This window comes from Euprymna scolopes, chromosome 17, assembly GCF_053919585.1.
Source record: "Euprymna scolopes isolate OS-2025 chromosome 17, ASM5391958v1, whole genome shotgun sequence".
Classification (NCBI taxonomy): domain Eukaryota; kingdom Metazoa; phylum Mollusca; class Cephalopoda; order Sepiida; family Sepiolidae; genus Euprymna; species Euprymna scolopes.
The window spans coordinates 28,559,718-28,581,257 of NC_136498.1; the positions used below are offsets into that span (position 1 = coordinate 28,559,718).

The following is a 21,540-nucleotide window of genomic DNA, read 5'->3' on the forward strand; positions in this document are numbered from 1 at the left end:
TACTCTGCACAAAGGTTCGTACAAAATTATAAAACCGGCCTAATAGTTTCTTGAAAGTGGAACAGGCGAGAAATATAATTTATAAAATCAAGATCGACTCGATTGAAGTTTTTCTAATTTTTTTTTTTTTTACTATAGCCAACGAAACAAAGGTGAAAATATATGCAAAACCCGGTTTTAACTTATTTTAAAGCGTTTATTTATTAGAAACAAAAGTAGCGCAAAATCAGTTAGAACTAAGGAAAGACTTATTATAGCCATTTTGGACCCTCTACAATCGTTCGAAAATTAAACAAAAATACTAATAGAAACACCTCCAATAAATATCGCCAATTGTTCGAAAATGTAATATTCTAGTATTTAATTTTCGACTTCCGTCTGATTGTCTGAGCTCCAAATGGCGATAAGAAAACGGTCTTTTTTTTTTTTTTTTTTTTTTTTTTTTTAACAATGCAAGACTGTTCCAATTTTTAACCATTAATCTTAGCCTTTTGTTCTTTTTATCTAAAGTCTATTTTTAGTCGACGTCTAAACACTTCTTGATTAACTTCTAGCGTACTTAAACTTGGTACGTGCTCAAACCACGGTTTGCTATTTTGCTTGGGTTTTTAGTGAAAGAACTTTTCGTCTTTTCTGTTAAATTAAATTTATTAATGCTGAAAACTCGAGGGTTAATGAATTGATAGATTCACTCGAATGCTAATCTGAGGGGGTAAAAATGTCCACTCTACCCAGAAAAACGGCAATTCTTCCGTTAGTCACATTGTTCATGGAATGTGAGTGCTACTGGACAAAACATAGCTTTGGATCATCCATAATGTCTTATATAAGGCATGGTAGTTATTTGTTGTAATCTGGGGGGGGGGTCTATTGCGAATAATTTATCCATTTTTGATTTTATAAAATAGGACTCTCGTATACCTATTTTAATAAAGTTGGGTACGTGCAAAATTGTTATGCAGAGTATAGTTAAGAGGCTTGCCCTTTAATTGTTTTTGATTTAAATTTTTATCGCGTTTGAAAGATAAGTCTAAAGTTGATTTCTAAAAGGTAGTGTGCGTGTAATATATATATATATATATATATATATATACCTCCGCTCGTAGTTATAATTTTTTTCATTAATAGAAATTACCCCCATTTAATTTTTTTTAGGGTTTACACGTTCATGCACCGAAGGAAAATTAGAATATTGTATCTACGGTTTCCCGGAAACCGTTAAAATAATTTTTGTAATTTCTTTTAATTACTGAATAAACACTGCTTAATTCAATAATATTGTCAATTCGAGAACTTTTTTTCTCCTTAACACATGTTCTGTAATATATAAAAAAATTAACATGGTTGCTTTTCATTTTTAAAAGATTGTTTAAAAAGAAAATACACTTTTTTTTTTTTTTTTTTTTAGATGCGTTGTTTGGAGGCTATATCAATGCGGTTCGTAAGAAACGCTGTTAACACGAGCGAGTTGTCAAAGCAATGACATTAGAAATTTTCAATAATTTTCAATTATATTACATTTGCCAATATACTGTGTTGTATAAGAAGGTAAATATTGAGGTTTCTAAATTTAAGAGTGGTATCTCTCCAGGGAAGAGGAATAAAGACTTTTTGTGCCAATTAGATTTCTGGCATTATTAATTACTCGAAATTTCATTAAAATTGGTTGATTTCTTCAATTTTTTAATTGAAGGAAAGTGATTTTTTTTTTTTTTTTTTTTTTTAGGGATTGGCCATTTAATTTGAACATGCTGTTTATATTTCCATGTCTAGGGTTCATTCCTAAACTAATTAAGCCATGATGGAAAATGCCTAGGCATTAGACGAATGTTCGCTGTATTTAGTTTTCTGTAAAGAGGGTAGGAGACATTCATGAAAATTCACATGTGAAAATTTCCACAGCTAATAGACATAAATATTCTAATTTCAGTTTGTTTAGCGTATAAGGGGAGGATCAAGACTAAATAGTAATTCTGGGAATGGAGTGGCGCCCTCTCCTACACTTCCATGTAACTAATGAAAAGGGAACATTTGAGTTGCCCTCTACTATAATCAACCACTTAGAATTTCGTTGTTATATCTTAGAATTTGTATGTTTTTAGGAGATATACATACAATTCGAATTTAAATTTTGATCCAGCAGTTTGATTCTTCAAGCTTGAGTCTTAATTTTAAATTTCGGAAATCAAAATCCTTATGGATTTTGATTAAAAAGCACTTGTACAGTTTAATCAAGACCTTAAAAAATGAAAATATCGAAGGTTTAAATTGTACGTATCCGTTATGGCATGAAGTTCTCCGGAAAAGAAAAAAATTCACTTAATTTCATCAAGTAGTTTGTTTTACAGTGAAAAAAAACAATTTGATACCGAGCAAAAGGTTTAAATTTTAGGAAGAAAAGCTAGTATTAAAGATGGGGAGGAAGTGTCGGCGGTTTAAATTGAATTCTCTCCCCGTGGCATGTTCTAAACTCCAAACAAAAATTAAAAAATTCCAAGATGTCTGCCTTCAACGCGCTCTCATAAACTTTTTTCTGCTGTAAAAAAAAAATACAAAAAAAACTACTTAATCAAATTAAGTGAATTTTTATTTTTTCATAGATCCTCGGTTCAAAACGGATACGTACAATATAACCTTTTCGATATTTTTTTTTTTTTTTTTTTTTTGTCCTGATTAAACTATACAAGTACCGATTAAAATAAGTAGTTTAGAAATAAGGTTTAGTAATATTGTAATATATTAGTGATAGGATGAGTCCAATGTTTTCTCCCGGATTCCGATACAACATCTGATTCTTCACAAATAATCTAAATATTTAATTATGAAGTGGTTATTTCCCGGATTAAAATATGCAGATAGTTTATCAAACGTAAAAATACACTTGTGGACCATAATCTGTAGATTTTAGTTTTACAGGTAGTTGAAAATCATTTCTCATTACTACCATCAGTGGAAGTAAACAAAATCAAATTTAAAAAAAAATTGTTTTTTGGCATCAGAAAATAATCAAATTTTTCAGATGTCCAAAAAGTTCTTATTAATCGTCCCAACTCTAATGTTTGAAACAAATCTGATTTCTGCTTCTTTTGTGTTCCTTTAAATTTAATTTTCAGCTTCGGCCCTGGATTGCGACTTACTGAAAGGTAATTGCATTTTCGTAGGCCGGTATAGATATTCATGTAATTTATATTTATAGCGCTTTATCATATATTGCTCACTTCTGAAAAATACTGGTTTCTAGTTAATTTTATCAATATTTCAACAAGTTTCCCTCATCCCATCAAATATATTTCAGGGGATCTTCCTTAGGATTTCATTTTTGTAGCAAGTGTTGAAATTTAGATTTTTTTTTTTTTTTTTTTTTTTTTTCTAACTCCCTTTTTATTTCTTTATTCCATCCATCTATTTGATAGCCGATTCTGCCATCACAACCCTGGATGGAAGTGGAGAAACAAACTTTTACTATATATTAAGTGTTTTTTCCAATAAAATTCGCTTAAAATGAATTTTAGGTAAACCTTGCATACTTGCCCGCCATGTCGAAATTAGTAAAAATTCTAAGTTACAAAAAATACGTCTAGCAAGTTTTTATTTTTTTCTTTTATTTTTATTTTATTCATGTTTTTTTTTACAAAAACATTTGCGATCCGCCATTTTCTTTGAAGTGAGGGATTTTAATATTTTGTCAGACTGCAGTTATATCCCCTGGATTCTAAGAACTCTTAAACATAACATACTATACAACTTTATAATTTAATGTTTTATTTTTATTGTATTTCATTTTTCGTAAACTTTGGAATTTTTAATGGTTTAGACATGACCCGAAAGTACGTAATAGGGGTTTTACATAAAATGCATTTGAATACTACAGAAGTAGTACTACAATTTAAACTTGTTTAATAGACTTTTTTTTTTTTTTTTTTTCTCCAAACATAAACAGCTTATTGGTTGGGTTTAAAATATTGTGATGTCTGTCATGCATCTATTAACGTAGACAGACCCCCCCCTTTTTTTTTTTTTTTTTTAATACTGCTACTGCATCTCCTTATCTGTAGGAGTATGCGTTACCATTGGCTATCGACATCAACAGGAAAAAAAAAAAAAAAAACAATTAGGCCGATTATTGCAATGTTGCTTTGTTTCAATTGTACAATTTAGGTGAATAAAATTTTAAAAAAATATAGCAAATGTATTCGTATTTGAAATACATTAATTACCTTGACAACTTCACCATTTCAGCGTTTGTATCTCTGAAGAGACTGGACAGACAAGAATGACAGAAACGTGTTAGTCTGTTCAAAGCTGGTTTCTATGTCAAGGTGACCATTCGTATCGATTTGTTGCTAACAGAATAAAAGGATTTTGCCAAGAATCGACTGACTGTTTATTTTATTACGACTAGCCTCACTTAAGCGCTTCATACTGAATTAAATATTTTAAATTTAAAAAAAAAAAAAAAAGCAATTTTAATGTATTGCAGTTCATGTAATTTATGCAGGCAGTCTTGAACTATAATACTAGCGTTTTGTTTTAAACCAACGCATTTCCGGTGAAAACATTACAATGTTGAAATTAGCGTAAATTCTAAAATTTAGATAAAGATTTGAAATTAAACCATTTCAAGTTATGAATTTATGCATGCGCAAATGTAAAATAGAAATATGCTGAAATGAACATTTTGCATTTCAACTTGTCATTGTTTCTGTAAATGTTATTCACCCAAAAGATTTTACTCCTTTAAACCATCCTCAGTGTATGATTGCTATTTCCTGTTATTTTCAGACAAATCTGTTTTATCAATTATAAAAGGAAGTTTCACATGCCTCCTTGCAGTGACTTTATCCACAATACATTGTGGTCTACATTGCACTATAGGGAACCGACTCTTTATTTTATAATTCTATTTTTATAGAATAGTTTACAATGTAAAAGTCTAGTATCATAGTTCTTTAAAACACCTTTTTCAAAGAACCTGCTCTTGACTTTATAATCCAGGTTTTTTCTGCTTGTGCAGTGATAACTTTTGAAATATACTTGTGATGTTAGGCTGTATAAGGGTGTTAACTTTGCTCAAAATCGCACTGCACCTTTTTAGATCTTTTTTATACTTATCAGAGGCATAATCACATTGACAGACCGGTTCTCGTTCAGATCACCGGTTGAGCAACGTTGAGCCTGGCTAGTACCAAATGGATGACCATTTGGGAATTTTAGGTGCTGTACGTTCTCTCCGCTTATATCAGCATTTTGTTTTGTCATTCTGTTCGTACACTTCACTTGCCACTGGTATTTAACAATTTTAACTAAGGAGACGTGTGGTTAGTTATTGTGCAACTCCTGCCACAAAAATTTCATGTGCAGGTACCCCTTTGTAGGTATCCATAGTCAGTCAAAGCCTGAAGGAGCCCCAAATCTGATATAAAATTTTAACACTCCAAAACACAAAACGTGTGTGTGTGTGAGGGGGGGGGTCGGCTCATCAGTTTCAGGAGTCCCTAGAGAATGAATATACAGGTACATCTTATATATATATATATATATATATTATGTGTGTGTGTGTGTGTTTAGTGCTTTTTTGCTGAGTACCTGAGGATGCTGACAGGGCTGCTAAATCATTTTTATAATGCGCTAATCCTAGTTTAATATTTTTTCCTTTACACTTTTTCTTGTCACGGAAAACAACTTGATTATTAAATTAGTCAAATCGTCTTTCTAGTTGAGATGGCGATAACCTTGTTCAGAGGTTATCTTAGTTCCTATTAACTTGACTTCTCTATCTATTTAACTGAATTAATACGTACTACATGGGTCCACAACAAAAAAAAAAAAATTAAAAAAAATAAATACAAGCGGCATATGAAATTTACACCATAATTAAATTTGTAGCCCAAGAATCTAAATTTAGATTTTATGAAAACTAAAAATAAGGTACTTTTCCAGAATTCCCCCTATAAACATAATAGAAATTAAGTTTGTGGTACCGGTAGCAGAAGGAAAATATATACCAAAAATCATAAATTCGTAAAGTATTTTTATGAAAAAAAATGATTTATAAGCGATTGATGGGAGTTAGTAGGCATTACAAAAAATTGTGCAAGTTTGAATTATCTCCCTTGTTTCTTGATAGTTTCAAAATGGTATCATGAGACAGTTGCTCTTCAGTCAGCTATAAATTTCAATTTTAGTTGAAATTGATCGTCATAAAAATACTTGGAATATAATGCTTTCCTTCTATTACAGGTACATTCATACAAATTTTCTTTTAATATCGGGGGGGGGGGTCTGGACAAGCGTTGAAATCATTTATGGTCAAGAATAGTCATTTGGAGTGGAGAATCAAAGGTACCCATTCGACCTATGCTGATTTTTTTTTTTTTTTTTTTTTTTTTTTTTTTTTGTATAATTGATTAGTTTTCATTTTATCACTTAATCACAAATGGTGTGAAGTACACATCTAGGACATCTTTTAACAAGAGCCAACAAAACAAAGGATGAAATATATAAATATACAACAAAGATATATAACTTATATATACCAGAATAATTTTTAACTGTAAAGCCTTTATTTACTTTAAAACAAAAGTAATGTAGAAGGGGTGGGGGGCATTAGTTACATTAAGCCTCAAACTCGAAAATAGTATTTTATTTTTTTTAAATACTGATAGAATGACATTTTCATATGATTGGTAGAAACTAATAAATGTAACCAATTTAATATTTTCTTTTAGAAAGATTTTAGTTTCATTACAACTTTGTCAAGCTTGATAATCATTCTAAAATTCAAAAATTAAAATTTTTATAAGTCTATGTACAAATATCAGGAAGTTTCAGGGAATGTCTTGCTTGTCATTTCGAGGCATTTCCACAAATACTAAGGGCGTTCCTAAAGTAATGCCTCCTATTTTATTCCACCCTAATGAATCGGAGATTGCAAATTACATTATGATTGCAGAACTTGTGCATTCATGACATGAAAGTTTATCTCTTGAAATATTGATGGTATAAGACTCCAAAAAGGCAGCCCCTGTCTTGGACATGCGTAGGAAGCAGATGCATTGAGAATGGTGGTAACTAATGTAGAAAAATTCTGGAACAAAAAGGTCACTTGTTTCGTAGCTCTTCAACATTTTGAGCCCTTTTAAAAAGGCTTTACTGATAGGCACTAATGAAGTCACTTCATGGTCTTTATTTGAACATTTCAGATACATATTTTGAATTTTGTAGCTCTAAATGGCAAGTTTTTTAATTAACTGAAAATTACTCGTTACACTTGGAAAAACAAATCCGTATAAGAAAAAGTGCAAGACTAAAAAGGGACAACTCTAGACTAATGCAAAGCCATTTTAGTGAGGTGCTAAAAAGTTACTTGCTGTTGATTAACCACCAGAAAATTGAGAAAAGTGTTATGTTTTGGGATCATTAATTTAAAAAAAAAAAATGGGGGTGGGGGTATTGGAATCTGAAAAAAAGTGGCTATTTTCCGATACCAAAAACGATTCCTTTTAATTAAATTTGATTTTGTTTAAAATTACATCTTTTAGCGCTGGTGTAATAAAATAAGATTTTACTTTCAGTAAAAGTAAAATCTATAGATCACCTCCACAGGGTTTTTTTTTTTTTTTTTTTTTTTTTTTTTTTTCCCACGTTTGAGAAAATTTGTGCGGATTTAAGATCAGTTTTTACAGCAATCACGGCAAGTATTTTATGGTTAAATACTTAGATTTATAAAGAATTCTATTGGAATTGTCACAGTACTGTTTAGCTGTTTACAGTTCGGTGAGGCTAGACAAGCAAGGGATTCAGCTGGGATTGAAACTCTTCCATCAAGCTGACAGTCTCTGCTTCTACCCCTGCACTATCATTCAGCACTCCCCCAGTGTATGCAAAATTTTTTTTTTTTTTTTTTTTTTTTACAGTGATCACCACTTATCAAGGCCCGGAGGCCACTCAGGGATAAGGGTTATTGCAAGTACATTACGTTAGTGAGATTTGCTGAAGTGTTTACTTAAGGGGGGCGGTTCATTAGGAATTTGTTAACATTGGACTTGAAGACATCCAAGTTGTAGTCCGGAGGGAAGCAGGCAGACGGAACAGAGTTCCACAGGCGTGCAGTTCTAAGAAAGAAGCTTTGTTCATGGAATCTGCATTTTGATTTAGGCACAGATATAGTGGGGGAAATTTTTCACAGTGGATTCAGCTAGACGGGTGTTTTTCGTGAAAGATTGGCAAGGGGGGACCAGAGATTGGAGTTCAGACGAGCATCTGCCATGGAAATAACGATAAAACAAGGACAGGCTCGCAACGTCTCTTCTGTGGGCATCCCCCACTAAGCCACGAAGTCTATTTTGTACTCTGTCAAGGCAGGATAGGCTCTTTAGCAGCTCCTGCCCAGATATGGCAACAGTATTCCATCCTAATCTAAATGCCAAACCTCTTTTCAGCGCACCTGAGAACTCTAATTCATTTCAATTTATTTTCAAAATAAGTAATGCTTTATGCATAGTGACCCTGCCAGCGATTTCCTTATGAGAACTCTACCATAAAAGGAGTAATATATTACAAATATATACACAGTATCTGTTCACAGGCCCCACATATTCGCAGGTTAACCCTATCGTATGCCAGTATACCGGGCTAGTGTCATTATCATTCATTACTGGTTAGTGCACAAACAATTGTAACTTTTCAATTCCTATTGCAATAGAGTACACATTTATAAATGCGCTCCTTTTTTTATATATATATATATATATCCTATTACTGATTTGTACTGTCACCTGAACTGTTTACTGTATTTAAGTTTGCCTTTAAATTTGTTCTTTCTATCCTGCATGTTGTACGCATAGAAAATGTCTTTACAGTATGGGCAACTATGCTATGTGGTGTTATTGTCCTCCTGTACTTAAATTTTTTTGGTATAAATATTGTTGCAATACAAAATTAGAATGTTAGTTATACAGTAGTAAAAATACTACATATAATAATGTATTAATGAGTTAGTGCCTTTCGAAAGTGTTTCAGAAGCATTTAGTATTGTATATAATTTCATATAGCTGTTTTAAAACTGCATCCAATATTTGCGTTTTTTGCTTTTCATGGAGGAAGGCGTGGTACCCCACCACCACCACAAATATTGAAAGAATAAGAAAATTTGTGTGTGTGGGGGGGGGGGTAGAATTCCTTTAGTTATTTTATCAAAAATAACTTTGATTCAGAACTTAAATTTGCATATTTTCCAAATCAGAAAATGATTTTATTTTTTTTATTCGTTTTAAACTTTAAATTAAATTAAAAATCTGAATATTTACAGATTTTAATATCAAATTCTGGATATTTTGGAATTAGTTGTATTACTGATTTTTACACTTGCTGATGAAAATATTTACTGGGGAAAATATGGAAAGTTGTTTCGTTTGTAACCTTTCTATAAATTGTCAACAACACATGTTGTAGCAGCTGTGTTGAAAAAAAAAAATTAAATAAAATTATAAAGGTTTTCATGTAGCTTGTTTATAGGCATTAAAAATGGAATCCAAAAACTAGTTTTGAATGAGACTACTTATCAGTAATGTCTATCAGAAGGTTAAATAGAGGAAATGAGACTACTGGAATGATTTTCATTGGCTGATGTGGAGCGTCCATATCAAATGAGCCTTTCATTTTCCTAGGTCATTTAGTTTGCAATATTTATATGGGCTTTTTGTTAACACAAGCAAAAAGTTGCACATTCCCACTGAACCATCATGGAAATCTTTCCTAAACAGGATTTCTCAACTTGCAACTTTTGACAAAAAAGTTGCAAAGCCAAATTGCACGGTGAACTAAAGGTAACTATAGACTTGTAACATTAAGTCGCAAATAGACAAATAAAATTGAGTTTGTTTTTTGTTTTTTTGTTTTTTAGCAAAGAATTTATTACCGTTTCTCTCCCGCCTTGACACTACTTAAGTCGCTGGCTTCTACTCCACTGTAGACAGCCATTTTTGTCCATCTTTTTTGACTACACTTTCTGACCACATGCTGGATACAGCCAGCCTGTTCTTACCTTCATTTTATACGCCTGTCTCCTTCTGCATCGACTTTTCTCTGCTGACCACATGGTGTCCTTTTTCTTTTTCTTCATAGGCAAGCTTGACCACACTTGCCAATTTGCATATGCGCCCAGATGCTACTCCTAATACAATCGTTTGCCCTCCTTCCTTCGACTGATATTCATGCACACTCATGTGCTATGTTACAGAGTGACATAGCAGTAAGTGTCCCTGGTTGGCATGTGCCTGCTGCAAACCTGGAATTTTTCTGATACAAGTATGCAAATTTAAGTGCTGTTGGGAGTCTGAGATTACAGCAAAAGATAGATTCCCCCCCCCCCACAATCTTGCGTTTTGGTGTCACATAGTTCACTTGTAAGTTTATTGTTCGTTAGAGAAAAAATTAAAACTTCCTGCTTATGTTGGAAAAATTGTTTTGTCGTAGAACGCAAAATAAAATTTTTAGTGTGCTTGGTTTTGAACTCTAAAGAATCTACCTGACTGAAATAGGAACTAATTCCCTAAAACAAATGTCCTTTTGATCATGAAAAATTAGAACGATTCAAATGTTCAATTATTGGATAAGATGAAAGCAACATTGAAGGCAAATCTTCAAAGATGAAAACCTGACTTCTTTAAAGCAATCTTTACATCTGTTTGAGTATGCAAGTAGCAGCTGGACTTCTTACCAAACAATTTAAGAAACTTGACCGCGTGTACACTAGAATTCTAACAGTTGCTTTTACAATCTCAAGGTAGCACTCCAGTTTACCCATCCCTAGTAAATACAAAATGTGGGTTTTATCATTCCTCAGTTGTATAGCAAATCTTTAATAACCCTCTCATTTGAAAAGGCCCTACTGTGTTGAAATTCATCTAGATGACTTTTTTCACAAATTATGATTTTTCGTTTTTTTTTTTTTTTTTTTTTTTTTTTTTACACCTTTTTAAAGGTGTCCAATACATAAAATGCCATATTGAAATGAATATGGCTGCAACTATCTGTATAATATGTACATGTGTAGGTGTGATTTGATTGATTTAATAGAACTTCTATCTTCCTTGACAATCTGGCATAAACTTGTTTGTCGCTAGGGACAACACCCTACTCTCACCCTTCTCCCTGCACTTGGCTTTAAAACAATCGACATTCTTATAATTCTTAATTGTGCTGAAAATGAGACTAGATTGTTTTATCATATACTGTGCAAAATTGGGTCAATTACCAAACGTATACCTATTCTATTTAACTGAACAGATAAAATGATAGCTTTAATCATAGTGAGATTCTTCACACTACTGTTCTCATCTTGAGCGTTATCACATTTTGGCTGATGTAATCTCTGGCCTTCTTCTAGTGTATCTTTAACTTTGTTTGAAATTCTGTACAGGTTCTCAAAGTCCTTTATTTAATCCACGGAAAGGGATGGGGTATGCTTTTGTCAGTAAGCCATGACTATGTAGAAGTCCTAAAATTCAATTGTTGCATATTTCGTGCACTGATGATTAAACCGTCAATCTTCAAAGAGTGAAATTGTCTGCAAAGATCAATGGCGTAATGGATAAAGTAATTACAACACTCAGTTGTATAGTTACTCTTCTGGAAGTTAAAGGTTCAATCCTCAGTGTGGATGATGCTCAATATAATTGCGAATTAAGACTTCTATCCAATCATGGCTGACAGAACAAGAGCATGCTACCCTTGTGGATTAAATAAAGGGTTCCATTTTAAATTCTGTGCAGATTCAGTTCGACAAGATGCACCTTTATGGTTGGAGGTTAAATCAATCGAAATATGAGAATGGTCTGAAGAATACAAATGTAAGATGAATAATCGATCCTCATCCAAATTATATCAAACATTTTAAAGATGTTTTAAATCTTATGTTGAAAAATTTGTAATCGATTTTTCTGAAAAATCGAATTTAGTTGCTTTGTTTTCTTTAAAATGTCCCTCTTTGTCCTTAATTCTAATCTATTTTGCTATTTAGAAAAAATTGTCTATATATAATCTGGATTCAAATGTTTTGTTTTAAAAATCTATTAATAAAATATTGAAGGCAAATCTTTCTTAGCACTTTTTTTTTTTTTTTTTTTTTTTTTTCACTTTATGTAAATTTTACAAGCCCATAAATTTGGGACTGCTCAAGTATGTTAATACCATTTAATTATTATCCCCAAATAATTAAATGGACCAATGTTAGCGGCAATTGTTATGGCTGATCCTAAAAATTGCCACCAGGTCTTCTCATTGAGTGTGCGATTCAGTGCGACGGCCACTAACTACTTCAAATAGGAACCTAACCATGAGTGTTTTCATGATTGTTCATTTTAGGTGAAAATCTTGCATACATACATACGACCCAAATGTAATACGAATAATCGACCCTCGTCTCGCTTCAAAATCGTATATCCATTAATTTTTAAGTAGATAAGACATTTCTCATCGTGAAGAACTTCTGGCTGCCCTCATAACTAACGTTATTCAGCAGAATTTGTCAGGTCTCAGATATTTCATTAACATATCTAAACTGCCCTATTTATACTTTCACATGAGGTTGGATGCAAGGCGAGTTTGTTTAGTAAGGGGATCCCCCCCCTTCCCAAAAAATAAGTATCTTCTGGATTGGGGTAAAATATTAATCTGTCTGGAAGGGTTTAGTCTTCACTGAATGAAGACAAGATACAGTGTTGTATATGACCAGATACTACATATTACTCTTGGTTAGCATAAACTTGTGCCATTCAGTTCGTTCCTTGGACAGAAGGTAGTTCAATAACCAGAACTCTGGATGATCCCCCATCCTGTCATCACCCTCTGTTGCTATCTTGGTAGATATACTGAGGATATTGCGAAATAGATTAAAAAAAAATCATACTGTCTCAAGGTTAATACAGTTTGTGGGACAAATCGTTGACCTGATAAAATATGACTGACTTTGGTCAGCAGATAATAAAACGGTCAAAGTATTTATTCTTTTAAAAAAAACCTGAGTAACTGAGGCTTTATTACAATAAGTGTCATTGTAACCAGTCATGCCACAGTAATCGTCCGAAAATGAAACAATACCGCTAAATTACATTTTCACAGGATTCGTAACATTAAGTGGGTTTCTATCGGTATTAATTTTTTGATTTTCAAGCGATTATCGATGTTCAATTATTGATTGAAAGAGACCACTTGTTTTTCATTCCAACTCTAGACTTTATAAACTAACTCTATTTTTGAGTTTAAAAAACTTAAATAAGTTAAAACACAAAACTCTACCAGGTAATTAGAAGAATAACTTGTCTTTGGTAACGTTTTTTGTTTTTATTTTCTGGAAAATAACCTGTGATTTGTAATAAAGATGCATAAAAAATTTCTTAAGTCAATATATCATAGCATTACATGAAATGGATTTAGTTATCCATTTTGCGGTGCAATTTGTATGAATTTTTTTTTTTTTTTCCCCACCCTCAAACAAAGCATATTGCCACTTGAATGTAAGTGGCTATTACAGGAGACTGAGTTGAGCAGCAATGTCTGCAGATATGTAAACATCTGCAACACAGTCAAGGAAGCAGAAAATAGAAAGGGTATTTCAGACTAGCAGTTCAGGGAAGAAACTAGGTTTTCTGCCAGGGACTTCAACAGTGAAGGATGGGACTTTGCTGCTTGTTGGGATAGTCTGGAGTATTATGCCAAGGAGTCACAAGTGCTGTGAATTCATCGGAGCACTTTCCATTTGTAAAATAGGCATAACATGTGATTGTGATGACGGGTTGGCGATTGGTTAACGGTAGATTGGAGGTTTTTTTGTTTTTTTTTGTAGATGCATCAGCCTGGATGTGGCAACAATATTCCGTGCATGAGCACATTCTCTTTCGTAAAGATATAGGATCTTTGCAGCAGCCTTGGCAATGTATTTGTTCCAATTCATGTTGCCTGTGGATATCAAGCTGAGGAAATCGAAAGATGGGTTCTAAGAGGGTTAGGGTTATTAGTCATCAAAATCAGCAATTTTGACTGGCTTAATTCTGTTTAGATGTTTCTGATGGAATCGGGAACTTGTGGAAGGGTCCACATGAAGGTTGCATACATCCATAGTGAAATTGGTGCTATGAATGGCAAAACATAATACTGTTATTAATACTGATAATAAAATGACGAACAAAATTATCTGAAAACCATTGGGTAGAACTGTACCCGCTAGTCCTTGGAATGTTAGACGTTATTAAATTTGTATGCTTAAAACCGCAACTTTGTGCAATCAACATCTATTAGCTGTTTGTCAGCCATTTTTTTTTTTTTTTTTTTTTTTTTTTTTTTTTTTTTTTTTTTTTTTTTTTTTTTTTCTTCAACTCAAGATTTGGGCATGCTTTAATAAACTAAAATCACTTTAAAACGAGTTAAAACAGTATTCGTAGAAGAGCACCTTATCAGGTCTTTCATAACGTTTATTTTTTTTTTTATTTATTTATTTTTTTTTTTATTGCACTTGTATTAACTTTGTACTTCTATTTTTGTTTACAGGGCGGCTGTTCTGGTCTCTTTTATATAGAAAGCCCTGAGGGCTTCTGCCGTTTCAAGAGGAAATTCGATTTTAACGCAGAGCCACCTTGGGATCCCAGCTAGCATCGGCTAATAGCAGGTGTTCCTATTGGCCAGGTAAGAAAACTGATTTATTTCTCTGCAAATCTATTTAGCTATTAGACCTAAGAACTTGAAATTCATTGGAGTGATCTTATTTTGTAAGAGGATCATATTTTTCATTTGACTGAAATTTTCTCTTTTCTGCCTTGGCCTGTCTTTTGCCTTATGGAAATTGCTAAAAACAAGACATGAAGCCATTTGATATAAGTAACTAACTAGAACGAAAACAATGGAATAAGCTGTATTAGTGAGGTATTAAAATTGTAAATTGATGTTTGACTACTAGACGGTCAAACAAGCTGGAACAAAGGAAGTAGGGAAAAGATCAGACAATTCGGAAGACTTTCCAAAAGTCTTTATAAAAGACGGAGACTAGCAACATCACATCTGTGACTGGTTGCAGTGAAGAAATAGTGAGACATATCTAATTAGATATGTTTCTGCACTTTATCAAGAACCTTAAAATAGGACAGATCCACAAACTCTAATATGACAATGGTACTCCATCCATGATCTGATAGATTTGTAGAGATGGAGAATAGCTGCAAGAGTGAAGAAAGTGCTTAGTGATTGGAGAACCAATTTTACAAGAAACTGTAAGACCAATGGATTTAATATATGAATTCTGAGAAAGATTTGATGAAAAAAGACCAAGAAGTCGCCAACTTTTCAGAGTAGTCCTTTTCTGAAAGAAAAGTGGCCAGTGTTAATTTTACCAATGAAGGCTAAGAATTCAAATGTGCACGTTTTAAAATCCGTGATCGTTTTCATTTTCCAAATAAAAGTATTAGTCTGTTGCTTTGACAAAAAAATGTTTTAAGTTTGAATTTATTTCCTTTTTCGTTTACCCTTGATAGAAAAACAGACTTGCATATTGAATGACTGTTCTGAAGTGTTTAAATTCTCTGTAAAAGGGATTTGTCAGGACAAAATAAAGATAATCTCTGCCTAAATATTTAAAATAACAGCCCAAATAACATCCCTCCCCTCTTTATGGCTGCACCACATTGGTTTATGAGAAATGGTGCATCATTGAGGTTGCCACTAGTAACAGCAATAGTCTGGATACTCCACCAGACTAGATTAATTGTCATGAAATACAGTAAGAGACCAAAGATATATTATAACTAGGGCTATGACACTAGAATATTGTTTGACTTGAGTATATAGCTGCAGTTAGACATAGTTAATCAATCAGAAACATATCACTCTATATAATTCAAACGCAACAAGTATTTTAAACACCAACTGATTTATTTTAACGTTCTCCTAAAATCATTTTTTGTTCTATATTTCGCGGTATGGCAAACTCTGTAGCTGCTTTTCCAATTTTGAACACTCTTCTGTCTTCTCTTGAAAAAGGACTAATAGGTCTGAAATATATTGAGATTTATAACACCATTGAATACAACAGGAAAAAAAAAAAATTTACTGTTTAGAGTTAAAATTTGTGTGAAAAAAAAACAAACAACAAAAAAAATTATTTGTTTTCATTTTTTTTTTTACTCTATATAAAAAAAAAAAATCTCGCATTGTTCTTGGCTTTTAATTTTACCTTATATCACTCTATATAAAAGCATAAAAGATATTAACTAATATATACTCAATAGTCAAAATAATGAAAAGAATATGCTCTTGTTATAGCCTTAATTATAACATAGTTAGCTGGTCGATTAGAGGAAATTTAATGTTTCTAACTTGACTTTTGAGAAGTTAAAGAATGTTAATGATTAGTTTTTCCTAATTTTCTGCAAAGCGCTACCAGGAGCAGTGACAAGGCAAATCAGTGCCTTCGCATTTTTTGTTATTCAGTATTTGTATTTTGAAGCAATTTTTTGAAATAAAATATAAAACTGTACTTCACAAGTGAAAACAGCTGAGAAACATTATATACGAGCCTACAAAGTAAGCTTTCTTTCAAAACACAGTATCTTCTGTTGTCTGCTTGCTTCATGGAGAGTTTCTGTTACTGTTCTGGTAGTAATTTTTCTAAAAGAGGACATTGAAAATTATACAATAAAAATAGCACAATTAGCCTTTATCTGCACTTTTAATACCAAAATTAAAGTTTTTATTTTTAAAATTTTATAAATATGCTATGAAACTATTGAAATCAAAATGAAATTTCAAATATTAAAAACAAAACAAAAACGTATCAAGGCATAATACTTTTGCACAAACATTAGTTATGGCAAACAAATTTTTGTCAGAACAGATTTTCTGGGATAACTGGTGATTGCTCCCCTTCCCCTTCCCCAGGAGCCATTATGGGGTTCGGGTTGCCCCAAAATCATTCCTTTGTTCACTTTTCTCGGCCATGCCATAGTTTTTTTTAAAAAAAAACTTTGCATAAACATTAATCATGGTGAAAGTAAATTTTTACTTATGGAGGGGGACCCTGCAAGCTCGGCTTGTTTACGAAAAGTTCCTAGTTGAAGGATTACAAACCAGCCTGTTTTGTGTGTGTGGGGGGGGTGTATGTTTAATTTTGGAGATGATTGATATTTTGTATTTGGGTTCTTCAGGCTACTGGTCTCATTTTGGAGTGTTGTGACTTTTCGGTCAATGTAACCTTATCTTCAGGTATACTTGCCGAGCTCTGGAATCTGTATATAATTTGGGACAAAACCCTTTATTTAATCCACTAAGGATACAATGATTGTTGTGTCCGTTAGGACTAAGTAAATGCTCAAAGTAATTTGCAATTGTATTTTTAGCATTACCTGCACTGAGAATTGAACCAACCTCCCAGAAGAGCAACCTTACAACTGAATTTGCCAAGTACTTTATTCAATACACCACATCCTAGCAGATTGAGGATGGTTTAAGGTTACATTTATTGAAATATGAAATAACACTCAAGATGAGAACAATAGTTCAAAGAATCCAAATATGAATAGGAGGGTGGGTCAGTAGTGAAGATACCTTCAGTTTCAAATGGGATCGTTCTATGCCTCCAGTATTTGAATGCGCCCTTTTCGTGTTCAGACATGTTCTTACAAAGGAGACTCGCTACGTGTTTTGGAAATATTGACATTTTGATGTGATCACGTTAAGCTGAACTGATCTTTCATTGTAATGAAGGCGTTTTTATTTTTTTAACCTAGATCTGTTGGTTATTTATAGGATCAAAAACTGAACAAAATTATAAACTGGGTATGACACACCTTCAGAAAGGGTTCAATTACAATTATATTACATATTTTGTGGCTGTTAGATGTGAAACAGATTTACCAAGTTATAAACCTTAAAACTTTGTTAGGTAGAGAATTTTTCTATTTAATAAAATATAACTAGTTGATGTTCACTAATGATAGGATTTTAATATTTTTTCCAGATTCCAATACTATTACTGATTCTGTTCAAAATTCCTAATTCAGATAAAATTATAATTTTCCTAATTTCGACATGTGTAGGTATGGATTTTTGGGCAAAAGGAGGATTGAACCTAGTAACATACTCCCCTTTGTTTAACACTTTTCTCAATAACCAAACGGATCCCCCCCCCAAAAAAAAACATTAGTCATGGTAAAAGTAAATCTTTCACTCACGGAGGAGGATCCTGCACCGTAAATCTAAGAAAAACCAGAACTTTTGAGGGGTATCAAAAATTTGTGCCTGTCTTCTGATGTCCAAATAGCTTTTGCATTTTTATATCTTTTGTCTATATTTTCAATTGCTGGTGCTAATGAGAAATTAACTATCTGATTTTAAACTATCAGTAAAACTAAAATCCATAGATCACATCCAACAAGTATATTTTTACGTTTACAGTAATGTGAAAAATTTAGTACCAGCAATTGGAAATTTTAAACAAATGTATAAAAATACAAAATCAATTTGGACATCAGAAAATCGGCACAAGTTTTACTGATACCCCTCAAGTTTTTTTTTTTTTTTTTTTTTTAATACAATTCTTATTAATCGCCCCAACACTATTACTTATTAGCAATTGTTTACAAAAATGCGTAAACTGGGTGAAATTTTCATCAATTTGGACTTTAATTTATTTTGATAAAATTGAAATGCAAACAAAATCTTATAAATGTAATTCTTTTTCTAGTATCGCTAATAGTTTTTATCTCTTGGGTTACTTCAGTTATGTTACTAATTTCAGTGATAAACAATTTATTTTTTAATGTTTAAGTTTGAACTTAATGTCTATGCATAATTGGCTGATCTAATTACTCCCTGTTCAAATTTAGAGGCCCATGTAGGATTCCAGGTTACTTTTCATCTGACAGATTTTTCTTTGCCCAACATTTCTTTTCTCAATATTTATTTGCCAAACTTGGTTCAAATCAATAAACTCGCTTCATTTTATGTTTCTAAATTTTTGAGATGCGGACTGATTATTTGGCTTCTTCAGGCTACTGTTCTCATCTTGAGTGTAATTTTCTAACTTAGCAAACTCATGGAATCTGCACAGGATTTCAAACTTCCGTTTATTTAATCCAAAGTGTTAGCATGCGAATGTTCTGTCAGCCATAACTGGATAGATCTTAATCCCTGGTCAAAGAAGAGTTGCATTAGAACTTTTTTTTTTTCTTAAGCCATTCACTGTCGGTGGGGCATTAGAATACGCCAACTGCCCCCCTTCAGAGGGTAAAAGTCCCTCAATGGGGGTCCTGGATATGACCTTAAACTATATCCAGTGGTGAGGCTGCAGCTTGTGGGCTTTGGGGAGTGTGGAGCCACCCTTTAATTACCATTGCTCCCAGGTCCACTCTGACCCGGAGTGGTAGTACCTGTTAGGGTCCCAACTATGGGTTAAATAGAAACTGACGTGAAAACAACAAATATATTCTATTAAAAAAATTTTTCAAAATCTTTGGATTCGGCATTAAATAACCCGAAAAGGGTTGATATGCTGTAAAACAAAAACAAGCAACCAATCCTTGCGATCCTATTTAAGATAAATAAATTGATATAAAAATGCTAATGTTTATATAAATGTTCAAGTGTTTTTCGTAAATGTTATGTTTCTGAATTTTTGAGATGAGGATTATTTGGATTCTCCAGACCACTGTTCTAATCTTGAATTATTTTCAGTGTTTCGATCGATGTTACCTGACTTTCTTTGGGTGTATCTTCTTGAAATCTAAGTTCTTTCTTTTACTTTTGGTAAAATTCAATTGTAAAGTTACTCTTCTGGGAGTTTGAAGGTTCAATCCTCAGTGCAGGTGACACTCAAAATGCAATTACAAATTATTTAGGACTTCTACGAGAGCATGCTACCTTGTGGATTAAAAAAGGTTAAGTTTGAAACTAGGTATGCAGATTGCATAGTTGAACAAGATGTACCTAAATGTTGGATGTTATATCGGCTGAAACCTGAAAATAACACAAGATGGAAAGTCAATTAATGCGTTTTAAATAATTCTTATATTTATATAATTATAAAATGTAATTTACAGCCAGACTCATTGACACGGTAGTTATCCATGCATTTTGTTTTTTAAAAAAATAAAATAAAATTTTCTCCGTCCTTGCTTTTTTTGGGCAACGTGATTTGATGACTGCAATCGGGTTAGAAACTGGAGGATTAAAGTATTTTCACTTCTCATTGTTGTCTATTCCTCTTTGACTTTTGAACTCTTCATGCAGATGGTGATGGATTTGACAGCCAAGTTATTTTCGTTTAGTATGGTTGTAACTGCCTGCCAACCATGAAAGAAAAACACTTTGACGCTGCATACTGATATAAATTTTACCCAATAATTATTGAAAATTACAAAGAAATAGATAATGTTCAGAAAGGAAACCAGAAAAAACATTTCAGAAAGCTAGATAAGGAAATGGACAAACTCTAATAAAGGAGATAATTACTGTTGCATCTACTAGCAGAACTTTTAACGTAGAAGAGAATGCAATTTGTTCCTTAATCCCATTTCCTGCTTGAGTAAAGTCCTGAAGTAAATAAAGCGCAAACTGATAAAAGTGGCTAATTATAAATATATCTAATTTATTCTAATAACTTGCTATTTATATTAATATAAGTAAATCCATTGTTTGAAAAGCACTCAATATTAAGAATTTAAGATTTTCTGGCTGAGAAAATTTTTTTTTGGTTTCAATGTTATAAACTTTAAAATTGTTTATTTAGTGATTATTATAGTGATATTCTCACTTGCCTGTGCATTTGGGCAATGAAAGTCATTTTTAATGTAAGGGGATGGGGACAGCTTCTCTAAAAAAAAAAAATAAAAAAAAAAGTACCCCAGATTGAAACAAAACTGAAAATTGCTCAAGTTTAGATTTTTTTTTTTTTTTTTTTTTTTTTTTTTTTTTTCTCTCCTTCATTGACCATGAGCAAAAGATAAAATGTCTTGGAACAGTTACTGTGCTTTGAATACTTAACATTGCACAGATTTAATAGGTGTTTAAAAAAAAAAAAAAAAAAAAAAAAAATTGGGCAATTTGTAATTTTTGGACTATTTCTATATTATGTTTGTGTACCATAAAGTTTTTATTTTTTTTATTTATAGACTGTTTGTATTATCACGATCACTCCTCTCTATGCCGCTTGAAGGCTCATCTGAAATAATGAGACGTCAGATCAATACCGAAGCTCCAGAACTGTTGTCCAATCCATGTCACCAAAAGCTCGTTGCCCAACTAATTGCTGATCGAAAGAAGAATGTAAGTCTTTTCTTTCTTTATGGAACTAGTGGGGTTGACTGAGAATCAACAAATTTTCTACATTTCCAATAATTTTGTCATCAAAATCCATGAAATCTATTTTTCAAACAAATCGATGCATTGTCTCCACTTGGAGAAAGCTTAATATACCCCCCCCCCTGCAGTTACTTGGTCCACAATACGTAATCTACATTGCACTGTTGAGAATCTGCTCTTGATTTTATAAGATCA

General features: G+C 32.5%; 1 protein-coding gene across 1 annotated transcript in view; it reads left to right on the forward strand.

The window, feature by feature from the left end:
* The window catches only part of LOC145296718 (ornithine decarboxylase-like), a 71,970-nt gene that overhangs the window by 23,945 nt on the left and 26,485 nt on the right, over positions 1 to 21,540 (forward strand). The window contains exons 2-3 of the mRNA XM_080142707.1: positions 14,548 to 14,682; positions 21,156 to 21,309. Coding sequence (XP_079998833.1) covers positions 21,187 to 21,309 — 123 coding nt within the window. The 5' untranslated portion in view covers positions 14,548 to 14,682; positions 21,156 to 21,186. The remainder of the gene's footprint in view (positions 1 to 14,547; positions 14,683 to 21,155; positions 21,310 to 21,540) is intronic.